Source organism: Polyodon spathula, chromosome 5 (genome assembly GCF_017654505.1).
Source record: "Polyodon spathula isolate WHYD16114869_AA chromosome 5, ASM1765450v1, whole genome shotgun sequence".
Taxonomy (NCBI): Eukaryota; Metazoa; Chordata; class Actinopteri; order Acipenseriformes; family Polyodontidae; genus Polyodon; species Polyodon spathula.
The window spans coordinates 42,928,029-42,940,449 of NC_054538.1; the positions used below are offsets into that span (position 1 = coordinate 42,928,029).

Sequence of the window (12,421 nt, forward strand, 5' to 3'; positions counted from 1 at the left end):
ACACACACATATATATATATATATATATATATATATATATATATATATATATATATATATATATATATATATATATACACCATATAGATATATGCAACTACACACTAAAATATGCAACTTGTTTATATTAAATCAATTAATTCAGGGATTACTTTACCTGATGAACCTTTACTTTCATGGTCAACAGACTGTGCTTTGGCGAGGACTAATTTCAAACCCTGTTATGGCCTATTCGCAAACGCAATGTCTTTAGATAGAACCTTGAGCTCAATCTGTCAATTTTCAGCTTCTCCGTTTTCTACCTTTATCTGTTTTAATGAATGGGCTACAGGTTGCTCAGATTAGTGAGAAGCAGTGAGATCGTCAACTGGCATTTCTTGACTAAACTCTGCTGTGTCCTCACGATACTGGTATTAATGAAATGGCTACTGGCTGTTTGGATAAGTCAGATGCAGGCAGATACAAGGTTAGAAACTCACGCTTGGATGGTAAAACTCAGCTGATGTGTATCTGATTGTTGTATATCTGAGTGCTGACTGGGTATGCGTGTATATATATATATATATATATATTGGGGGTTGGTACAGATAGGGTTAAATTATGTCACTGCAAGAGAAATGTGGGTGTGGCCACAGGTGTAATTATTTGTTTGTTACAGTTTAGTTTGTGTCAACTACCTGTAATAAGCAGGCAGGTATAATGTAGAAAGGAAATGATTGTTCAGGGCAGTCTCTAGTCTGTGTGGATAGAGTCTGCCATGGTGAGGAAACCTATGTGGTTTTATAAGGTACTGCATGAAACGTTTTGATTTGTCTGAGTTTCTTTAAAAAGTTTAGTTAGCACTCCAGGTGGGAGTTAGGTTTTTGTTTTGTCTTTTATTAACATAATTAATAAAATTGCACAGAACTTGTTAAAACACCTCAACCCTGTGTCTGGGTCTTCTGCAAAAGGGCTATCTAACCTTTCAACTAGTGAAATCTTTCACAATATATAAATACAAATAATGGTCACACACACATAATTATCATATTACAAATGGTGACAAAATCAGCAATAGGTAGTAAAGGCAGGGAAAGAAAGACAAAAGAGAGATTTTGAATTTAACGTCCAAAGTACAACACCAAGACAGATTTAGCCAATTTGTTTCAATGTGACTTAGCAATATGCCCCTTACTTTTGTAATACTCATGGCATGTGGAATAGAAGGTCTTTGCAAAGTTCAGGAGAGTGGTTCCCAAGATATAACCTTCAAGAGCTTAACCAATCAGCTATCAGTAGAGTGAAAGTATATGAATACAGTTGCACATGAATACAGTTGCACCTTAAAGGTGTTTGCTTGTTTATGATTTTCAAGAATTGAATGCATACATAGTATATTAATAAAATGTATACACCTTAAACATGAAGGATAATAATACAAATTGACAGGAGAGCCATGTTTGGCTGGTAAATGTTTCCCAGTGTTTGTATGTTTCTTGTAACCTTGAGGTTCTTCTGTATTGTTAAATTGTGACTGTTACTTTAGCAGTGCTGATACATCCACAACAACTTCAACAACTTATTTAGCAAAAAAGAAAGCAAAACACCAATTAAACTGTGTTACAAGTTGCAGTAAAATCCCACAGGATAGGAAGCAAAACATTCCATATTTTTGGTGCATTTTCACCTTTATCCTGTTAACACTAAATCTCTTTCTGGAAACTATTTTCTTTCTTATTAAATCTTATCTATACGGCAATCTACAGAACATAATGTTAGAAAAAAATCTTACTTTAAACAGTAATTTGACATATTTTTGGAATGTTGCTGCATATTTAAATACCTTAATATACATTCCCAGCATTTTCACATTCATACTAATACCCTATCATACCTAAATCTCGTTCCAGAAAATCAATGTTCGTTCTTAAGACTTATCTTCTGCAGCTGCATATACACTACTTCCTCAGAAGATAACATCAGAAGACACTTTAACCCGTTGCATTGTAATGCATTTGTCATTAGAATTAAGAAATTGTCAAAATCAATCAATCAATCAATATTTATTTTTATACAGTGCCTTTCATAGTGGACCACTATCAAAAAGCGCTTTACCAGATAGTGAGGATTGAGGAACAATGCACAATACATTAAACATAATGAAATACAGGGTATAGTCCATTAAATACAAACAGTGAAGAACAATGCAAATACATTAAATACAAGGCTAGGATGTGAATTCTAAACATTGTGGATGTGTGAGACATACAAACATAAAATCGAGTGAAAAACCTGAAATAGCAATTTAGACAACAGGTAATAACAGATACCAGGCTAAAGAGCATTGAAAGCAAGAGAGAACAAATGGGTCTTGAGAGTTGATCTGAAGCGAGTGACTGTGGGAGCTGCACACACTAAAGCTGGGAGAGAGTTCCAGAGAGTTGGGGCCACAAAGCTAAAAAAGCACTCCTTGTGTGTGGTGCAATTTTGCTTGGGTATGACAAGCAAGCCAGAGTCAGAGGACCTCAGCTTGTGTGCAGGGACATAGCGAGTCAGCAGGTTGGAGAGATACTCTGGACCTGAGTGATGAAGGGCCTTGTAGGTAAGCAGGACAATTCTGAAAGTAATTCTGAACTTTACGAGTAGCCAGTGCAGCTGGGCAAGACGGGGTGATGTGATCATGTTTTTTACATCTGGTAAGGATCCTAGCAGCGGCATTTTGAACCAGCTGCAATCAGTTTATAGTGCATGACGGAAGACCATCAAAATGTACAAATGTAATTTCTTTGCTGTAATTTTTTAATATTTATCATTTCTAAAATTATGGTTTATCTAAGAGCTGACACATTACACTGGCATTTAAAGATTACATTTTATAGTAAAATCTCAATTACATGTTATTTTTAGTTTTAATGATCAAAGTATTATGAAGCAGTTATGAAATGTGCCCCATTACACAATGGGTTAACCTACCACACCCGATTCAACTGAACATTTCTACTAAAGCTGCGTCTTACACCTACGACGTCAGCACGTCTGTCTCCTCTCCCACAGGAGGCAAAACTGTGTGCAGGACAGCGCTCAGTGCCATACGTTTTCTTCAGCCTACTGCATAGAATGTATGCACTGACCAAAGAATTGTAATGGATACATTTCTGTTTCAGGGAACCACGGTTATGATAATTCAGTTCCCTTTCAAGTATGAAATGTATTCCATTACACAATGGGTAAGTATACCCAAGCCATCGCAAAGACATGATTTGCAGAACAGCCAATCTGGCGAGACCCATGGCCTGCCACAGTTGTAAGGCACTCTAACGCCACAGAATGCAGGGATACCTATGCATGTGCTTCTGAGTCTGACTGATATGCCACTGTCAGCAATCTGGACTCCACAATCCAATTGGGCAGCCTCTGTTTTGACAGGGCTTGACCTTGGTTCTTAGCTCCAAAGCATATAAACAGGCTCGGATTGACGCTAACTTTTTGTCCTGTCAACATACCGGACAAAGCATATGGAGCCGACGCTCCTCTGACTGGAATAGTGGAGGGTGAAAGGCCTCCAATTCCACCGACTGATTGACTCGGTAAACAATAAGTTGGAGAACTAGAGGCGACAATGAGCGGATTCCAGGGAGGCAAACAGGTCAACCTCTGCTCTCCCAAACCTGTCCAAAATCAGGCTCATCACCTCAGGGTGGAGCCACCACTCTGTGCCGTGATAGGAGGTCTGAAGCGTGGTTTTCTGCTCCTGGCAGATGTATCGCTGCAAGGAAGAACAGGTGCTCCTGAGCCCACAACAAGATATTGTTGGCTAACCGATGGAGATGGGGTGAGCACAGGCGGCCCTACTGGTTGATGTAAGCCACCATGGTTGTGTTGTCTGTCCTGATCAACACATGTCTCCCTTGCACCTCCTGGAAGAAACTCTGCAAGGCCAGAAAAACTGCCTGCAGCTCCAGGATGCAAGGGGGCTGCCACACACCTCTCATTCCTCGTCCGTTCCACACAGCGCCCCAGCCTGAGCAGGAGGCGTCCGTGGTGATCACCTCTAGCGTGGTGATACTGCCCAACACCATACAGACACAGATGAGCTGGCTGTTTCCACCACAAGAGGGCCTCCATACAGTGTGAGGACATAGACAGGTGGAGATGTGGTTGCAAGAGGGTATGATTCGCCATGAGACTGAACCACGCTTGAAGCCACTAGAAGATGACGACGTCCTGTAACACTCTGGGTTGGAACAGCCTCAAGTACATGTGGAACTCTGGATTCTGTCTTCTGAGAGAGTGGTTGAGATCAAGCAGGTTCCTAGGTAGATGGCAGTCTGGGACGGTACCAGCGGCTTTTTGACAAGTTCATCATCAGGCCAAGTCTGTCGAGGTGAGCAGTCTGTCACCAGTTCCGTGTGTGCTACTGCCTGCACTGGGAGACTCGGCACATATGAGCCAGTTGTCTAGGTGGTTGAGACCAGCTTATCTGACTACTTCTGGTCTAAGATAGCAAATTTTCACTGTCTCGAATGGTGAATCAGTTTTGTCTCCTGTGGGGGAGGAGACAGGTGTGCTCACGTCACAGGCGTAAGACACAGCTGTGGCAGAGTTTTCAGCTGAATCGGGTGTAATAGATTAACCCATTGTGTAAAGGAATGCATTTGGTACTTGAAAGGGAAACTTTTTTAAAACTATTTTTTTAATTAAAGCCAGCATACAAATTATACAAAGGGACTTGGCAGAACTTTCTGTCGCCTTGCATTTTCTGTAGGCTTGTGTTTTACATTTCAAAAAACATCGAAAACATATTCAACAAGCCGCTACTGCTGTTAGTAAAATGCAGCTGCGGTAATAAATAAAACCAAAAAAACCCATTAAAAGTATTATTGTGATTATTATTTATATTTACCAGAGAATTTATACTTTAAAAAAATGCAGAAACATTGTGCTTCAATGATATGACAAGTTGAAAACAGCAAAGAGCGCTCTCCATAGGCACACTCGCCAGACGCCTGCTTCACCTATACATCAGTGGAAATTCACTCAATCGAAATCGCGCATGTGTACAGCTGGAAATTGTGGACGTGATAGATTGTGTGTGTTTTTCATCTGTGGTTCACTTTGAGATGCTAAACAAACATTAAATAATTACATACAGTAGTATAGAGAATATATATCATTAATAAAATTAATGAAAGAATTTTTATTTGTGCATTTCTTAGTCGTCATGTGTAACCCCAGTGACCCTTGAAGTACCCCCAGGGGTACGGGTACCACCGGCTGAAAACCCTGTTCTAAGCAAAAGATCAAATCACTTCTAAAATAAATTTCCTCTTGACATGGAGGCTTAATGTTTGATTAAATAATATTTTTATTACCAATTAATATAGCTGTGTTCAAAGGTTTGTTCGCTTGCAAGAAATTCAAAAGTTCTAAACCCAATGGTTGGTCAGGCAACATTCACACATTGTCAGATGTTTTTTTCTTTTTTTTTTTTTAAGTTAACACAAAATGTTTAACAACGTGTGAATACTATAAATCAAACACTAAATGTCATTCACATGCAATATTCAATCTTCTGATTTGTAAAATGCCTACTACTTAAACAAAAGTTGTTGTATTAAAGTCCACTTCCAAATTGTTCTAACCACCTCTTTATGGCACCCCTGCCATGCATCGGAGCATGCCAGCACTAATACTTTTAATTTGGAAAACTGAGCACCGAGTAGCCACTGCACTATTAAATGAAATAAACAAATCAGAGTTGAAAGGTCACAGCACAGAGGCAGGCACCTCTACAGTGTCCAAGAAACGGGTTTCAGAAAAAAACAGAAACCTCTCATTTATCTAGTTTGGAAGTAATATGTTTATCCAGTCTGAAGTATTAATTTGAGCCATGTTTCATTTTTGGGAAAATTTGCACATATTTTCAACAGATTAGAATGGGATTAGGGAAATAAATGCTATACAGATATGTTGGGGTACCCTGCAAAAAAAGGTACATATTAATTTATGATTATTTATAAAGGCTGCACCCTACTTTGAGTTCAAAAATAAAATTAGCAATAGCTGTATATAAAGATCCCAACAGGGGGTTACAGAAACATACAATCTGTATTTGGAATGTGTTTGGGTGATATCACAATTTAGAACTTCTATGAACGGCAAAGCATTTTTGAGACAGTTTTCTTTTTTATTTTATAGCAATAACAAGACACATTATAAGAAATGTTATATATTTGTTTATTCAGCCAATAATCATGATTATCGTGATAATTTAAAACCAATAATTGATAATAGAAGAACACCACTGTCTGTATATGCATGAGTATCGCAAGCAGCATCAATTACATGTACATAAACATGATTTTTAAAGAAACATAATTACCGTTCTATATCATGTATTTCTCTATATGTGAATGTTTTAAATCCATTTATATGGATTACCTGCAATATGATTTTCAATCAAATATAAACTAGTAACTATGATGACAGTCAACAGTAAATTATGAAAATTAATACTATCAAAGGTTTGAACCTTCATTCAATAATGTGTTCTGATCCATCGAAGGTTAAAATGTGCCCTTTGTTGCAGCCCTACCAATTATCAATAATGGGCCAGTAAAATAAATGGCTATTTTAAACATATTCAATAAACCCTTTCCATATTAAATCGGGTATTATTCATCAATATGATTTTAAACATACCAAACATGGATAATGTTTACTAAATCCTTGTCCTTAATCTACCTTGAATTATGGTATAAAAAGTCTATGCCAATACTTTTGTCTACGACTGTATTCTGATATGACAGTACCAAATATTTTCCTCAATAAAGGCACTGATAGCTACAATGTATCAAATTTTAATATATGGGAATGAAGAATATCTTTATTAGATAAAGTGGTTCTTACCTGATTATGATCCTTCCTTCCTCCGGGGTTGAACCAGCAGCTGCAGGATAGATAGGAATTAACATTACTACACTTAATAGAATGTGCTTGTCATATGATTTAGCAGTATGTGAATTCTGGCTATTTACTATCCAGTAGAAAAACATAGCCTGAGGCTATGCTTTTATTTAATGAGGCTTTTTTACAGACTACTGAGAAACACTTATGATTTATGTTCTGATATGAAATGCAAACAAGTACCCTAAAAACTTTTTAAATCATGGCAAATTAACAAGAAAAGGAGAATTAAGCCAGTATCTCATATTTTCCCCTTAAATTATTAATAAATGATAGCTTAGACAAGGATCTCTTTCTTAAGGGGGTTGCTGTCCACTATAATGGGAGTGCAATGAGAAAGGTATTTGAACAAAGATGCTATGGCCACACAACTTTGCTATATTATACAGTGGGATTAAAGTGCATTTGCACACTGGACCGATCTGTTATGTCTTTTAAATGTCCTTATTATTAACAACATTTGTTTAAAAAAAAAAATAAAAAAAATAAAAAAAAAAAATCTAAAAGTAGAGTGCATTATTCCATGGGGAAGCAGGCCATTTAGTTTTGGAGCGAGTCAGGACTCGGAAGCAGGGGATCCTGTTTTTGGAATTCTTGTTCAGTGATTGACTTGCTTACTATCTTTTGCCAAACCACTTGACCTTCAAGTCCTACAGGTTTGTTTCTGACTACTTCGGCAAGGTGCAGCTATCAGGAACCAATGTTTGGGGCATATTACAAAAACAAAATAAAAAATAAATAAAGATAAATAAACAGTTGCCTGAAAACATTTGTCAATAAATGATTAATTGCACATTAGTCTTACATTTTTATATAAAAACATGTATTTATTTTTGTCAGAAAACACGGTAAAAGACATATTAATTATTACCAAGCTCCCGCTAAAACAAGGGGACACTTGATTTGCTAGCACACACCAGTGTTAAGTACTCCGAAGGTCAAGTGCAGTTACAAGACAGTTTGTGATTTAAAAAAAAAGAAAAAAGATACGATTTCTTATGCGAGTAACGCCTGATTCTTCAAGCGGTTTGACTAAGAGGAAATCAATGAAAAAATCAAGGATGTCCGATTACTTTAAGAAACTAAATTACAGTACACCGTACAGTATATGTTTTTATAAGTTTTTACAGGTTTTGCATTATCCATGTTTGTTTAATCTGGGGCATTCCTCCCTTCCATTACCCCAGATAATCGAGAGTTGACTATTTCTATTAATTTATAAAAGTTTAAAGTCTGTTTCAAAGCACTTTTCAAAATGTCCCACTCTACTGCGCTGGGGTTTGAGATCTGTCCTCTAAATCACTGCAGGAAGTGCGATTAAAAAAATAAAATAAAAATTACATAACACGTGCTCTGGCTTTTCTGTTCCGTACCACATTGTGGATCGTTATGGCTGTGTTAGCTGTCTGACAATGTGGGCAATAATCCTTACACTATCAGTGGACTAGAGCGGACATTTTCAGGGCATGAAGTTAAGGTCATGAAGGGCAATGCAATGTTGCCTTTGTTGGGCGTGAAAATTCAGGGGCACCAGGGCAGGTCTACAGGTCAAAAAAGGGAAAACATAAATCCAACTCAAGAGCACCAAGGCGATTTCATACTCATTCATAAAACAAAACAAAAAAAACAAAAAAAACAAAATACAGATAGCCTATTAGGTGGATGAAATCTGAGTTCAAACAAACAATGTTTTCTGAGTGATTCACACGCTAATTGTTACAGAAATAAAAAATACCACTTTTCCATTGTAAAAATAACATGATATACAAAATCAACTTTTAAAACAACATAAACTTTCATAAAGAAAAAAAATACAAAGGTTAATTTGGCAAAAACAAACAAAAAAAAATAATTCAGGGTATTTTTACTAAACTCGGTCAGCCTGTCAACAAGCGCTAAATATAGCACTTATTTAAAACCCTCTATGCCATGTGTTCAAGTTCAACTCATATAACATGTTGTCCGCTGGTGAAGCTAACGTTTAATCAATGCATTTTAAATGTAAAAAAATAGTATGCATTCAGAAATCGAGATTTTCACGGAGAATTGGATATTATTTCTACATGGCACCGTGAAATCCATGCTCACCATGAAAAAAATACAGCCTTAGTGATATAACAGCACAAATAAGAGATGTCAGTTAAGGGAAAGTTAAAAATTTACCCATGCCTGGAGTTTAATAACGATATTAGTTGATCAGTCTACAGTATCTGCACAAGTGTAGTTTGCTAACCGCTGTAACCTGTACAACATGTACAAACAATGTGGCTTTGGGAAAACTGAGCTCAGTCTAACAGCGTCCCTCCCTCTGTTTGCCCCTCATTAACCAGTGATACAACATGTCTTTCTTGTGGGAGGGGCACAGTAAAAGGAATGGCAACAATAATACATTATGAAAATGAGTCATTTTCTCACAGGATGAGATTGGACAGAATTAAATTGAATTGTGACAGAATGGGCTAGCTAACGCTGAGCAAGTCTGTGAATGGGTTGTAGATCAGATGTGCTGGTGCTGAGGGACACAGGCTGCAATGACGGGCGGGCTTACAGGCAACTTTTGCTGTATGTATGTAAGCTTGGGCGCTGCGGCAATTGTTGCAGGTTATTTCGTGCCCTGAAACAGACTTTAAAGTTAGAAGAGTAAAAAGTGGTAGGGATGTTAACAATGAAAAGAACAATTACAGGTTTGTTATTTAAAACAGATGCTTCCCCACCTATTAGATGGAATAGTTAGTAAGCAAGCCATAAAGACAAAAGAGATTCATGGTCAATACGTTATTTAACAGGTAAGAACAAACATTTGGAAAACACACATGAAATAAATTATTTCTTACTTTTTCACTCACAAACAGCAGGAGTGAATGCACAGTAAAAAAAAAGAGGTTTACTAGAACACTTCTGTTTCTGCTGTACAGTAACATATCTAAAATCATCTCTCAACTTAAAGCGAAGAAAAAAAAAAAAAAGCATAGTCCGAATGGTCAGTGGCTTTTTTTATAAATCCATATGTGCCCTCTTGTTCTAACGTGTACACTGCTGACTACATGGGAAATCACAGGTAGAGAGCAGTGATAACAAATAAGGCAGGGCACTGGTAATAATGAGAGATCATTGATGTAAATGATACTCACTCGTGATGATGGGGGTCCTGGGAGAACTGGGGCAGTCTCTCATTACTGCCAGGCCCAGAAGTGCTAATCTGGGAGAGAAAAAAAGTAAGAAAACAAATCACTAAGAAAAGGCCATGATGTATGCTGAGCTGTCAGAGGAAAAGATACAGTGGTCTTCCACAGGGAGGCTACATCCTACCTACTGAGGTGAATATATATGTATATACATACTGATAATGAGGAGGCTTAGCACAGGCAACACAAATAAACTGGCGAACAACTAAGATAGAGAGTGACATTTTCATACATCCTGCACACAGTAGGCATTACAAATGTTCTGCATATGCCAGTCCTTTTGTGGGGAGTAAATAGAGTCGATATCGTATATATATATATATATATATATATATATATATATATATATATACACACACACACACACACACACACACACAAACCTTGTAAAAATAACCTTTTTATTGTTTTAACTAATCCAATTTGTCGTAGTGTACTGTATATGACTATATATATATATATATATATATATATATATATATATATATATATATATATATATATATATATATATATATATATATATATATATAGCTTGCATACTAATGAGCCATTTCACACTGAATAACTACACACCACTGCATTCTAAATTCCATGACAAACTGCCATTTTATTTGTTATTAGTTACAAAACCACTGTCAAAAATTAGTGACATCCCACCTATTTTCTTTAATATATTTGGGGATGAATTACATATTATAACAGCAGGTTTGTTTACTGAAACTAAATTCCCAATGTTTTCACATCTAAAATTAATTTTATTCTTTCCTTTTGTTTTAAACACATTAACAAAAATCTTTGTATACACCTCTTGTATGGAAATGTGATAGATGAACAGAGGAAACAAGGAATATGTATGTATGTACGTATGTATGTATTGTCACAAAACAGAAATCGTAGTTTTAATACTATGCACCTTGTCTGTTTCTGTCATAAAAATAAATACAAATAAAAAACAAAAAACAAACAAAATAAAACATAACTTGTGCATTGGGCTGCAGAGCTGAACAATATGCTGATCTTCGTACAAGATTTGTAATGTTATTGCTGTGCATCCCTGGAATACTGTAATCCATTTTCTACAGCGTGGAGGTAAGAGAAGCAGACTGTGCCTATGTCATGCTGCATTACACGGGTTCATGATCGCATTATCTCTTGGTGGACCTGACACTTTTATTCAGTTTACAGTATGCTCTGTGTACTGGCAACTTATTTCCTTTTTCCTGGGCTGCCAACAACCTTTTCCACACTATATTAATCTTGTTTACAGTACTGACTTATCTCGGTACAAATATCAGAAAACTGGACTTTTTATCGGGTGCAGAAGATAAACATGATGTTGACAGAAGCAGAAGCTATTTTCTAGGGTAAAATTGGTTGTTTACCTGCAGCTATATTTGAACAAACTTCTGTGTTAGTAAAATATACAGTTGGAATTGCACATTGGTTGCACATCTGTGCAAAGATCAATACTAAGTTGAAGACTACTTTGAAGATGAACAACCAAAAACTAGTAATAGTCGATAAAAAAGTTTCAAAAAGCACACCTTTCGTACATAATAACGCAATTCATCGTTTTAGTAATTATTATTTCCACACTATACATTATATATAGATATATGATTATATATATATATATCTATATATATATATATATATATTAATTGGAAGCCTACAAACAGAACAACGAATTTGCTACCAGGTAATATAAAGCACAATGCTGTGTGACACACAGAAATACCAGTATCTGTAGCCTTTGTTGATCTGCTCACTTTTCCCCCCCACTGCAACACATACATATACTGTGATAGGGATGCATTTTAATTACTAAAAAACTAAATCAATATGGCCCATCACATCTTATCTTGGCCAGTTCTTCTACATGTACAATCACAGGGTATTTAAATAAGTAGGTAGTTATTGTAGCCTATATATTTCCTTGGCAAAAAAACAAAACAAACTTGAGGTAAAATGGTCTTGGATCTTCTTATCGTCAAGATCTGCTGACCCCTGGTCATTCCCTGAGATTGGAAAAAGCTAATCTTCTGACAGTCCCTACAACACCCATTATGAGACAGTTGCGGGTTCCACTGATTATTATTATTATACTATATTTTAATTATTATAACTGGAAAAATTGAGCTGCAGCATCCCCTTGGGATTGGGTTTAGTTTGAATCTTATTATTTATATTGGTGGGACTTAAAGGAAACTGGAAATAACTAGCGTATAAAGTTACTGTGTGTCAGGAACTAAAAATCACCCGGAATAATACATTCAAGACAATCTCAC

General features: G+C 36.4%; 1 protein-coding gene across 2 annotated transcripts in view; it reads right to left on the reverse strand.

Annotated features, from left to right (window-relative positions):
* The window catches only part of LOC121315976 (G patch domain-containing protein 2-like), a 101,364-nt gene that overhangs the window by 19,211 nt on the left and 69,732 nt on the right, over positions 1-12,421 (reverse strand). For both annotated transcript variants that reach the window (XM_041250631.1, XM_041250630.1), the window contains exons 6-7: positions 10,077-10,144; positions 6,889-6,928 (exon numbers count right to left, since the gene is read on the reverse strand). In XM_041250631.1, the coding sequence (XP_041106565.1) occupies positions 6,889-6,928; positions 10,077-10,144 (108 nt within the window). The remainder of the gene's footprint in view (positions 1-6,888; positions 6,929-10,076; positions 10,145-12,421) is intronic.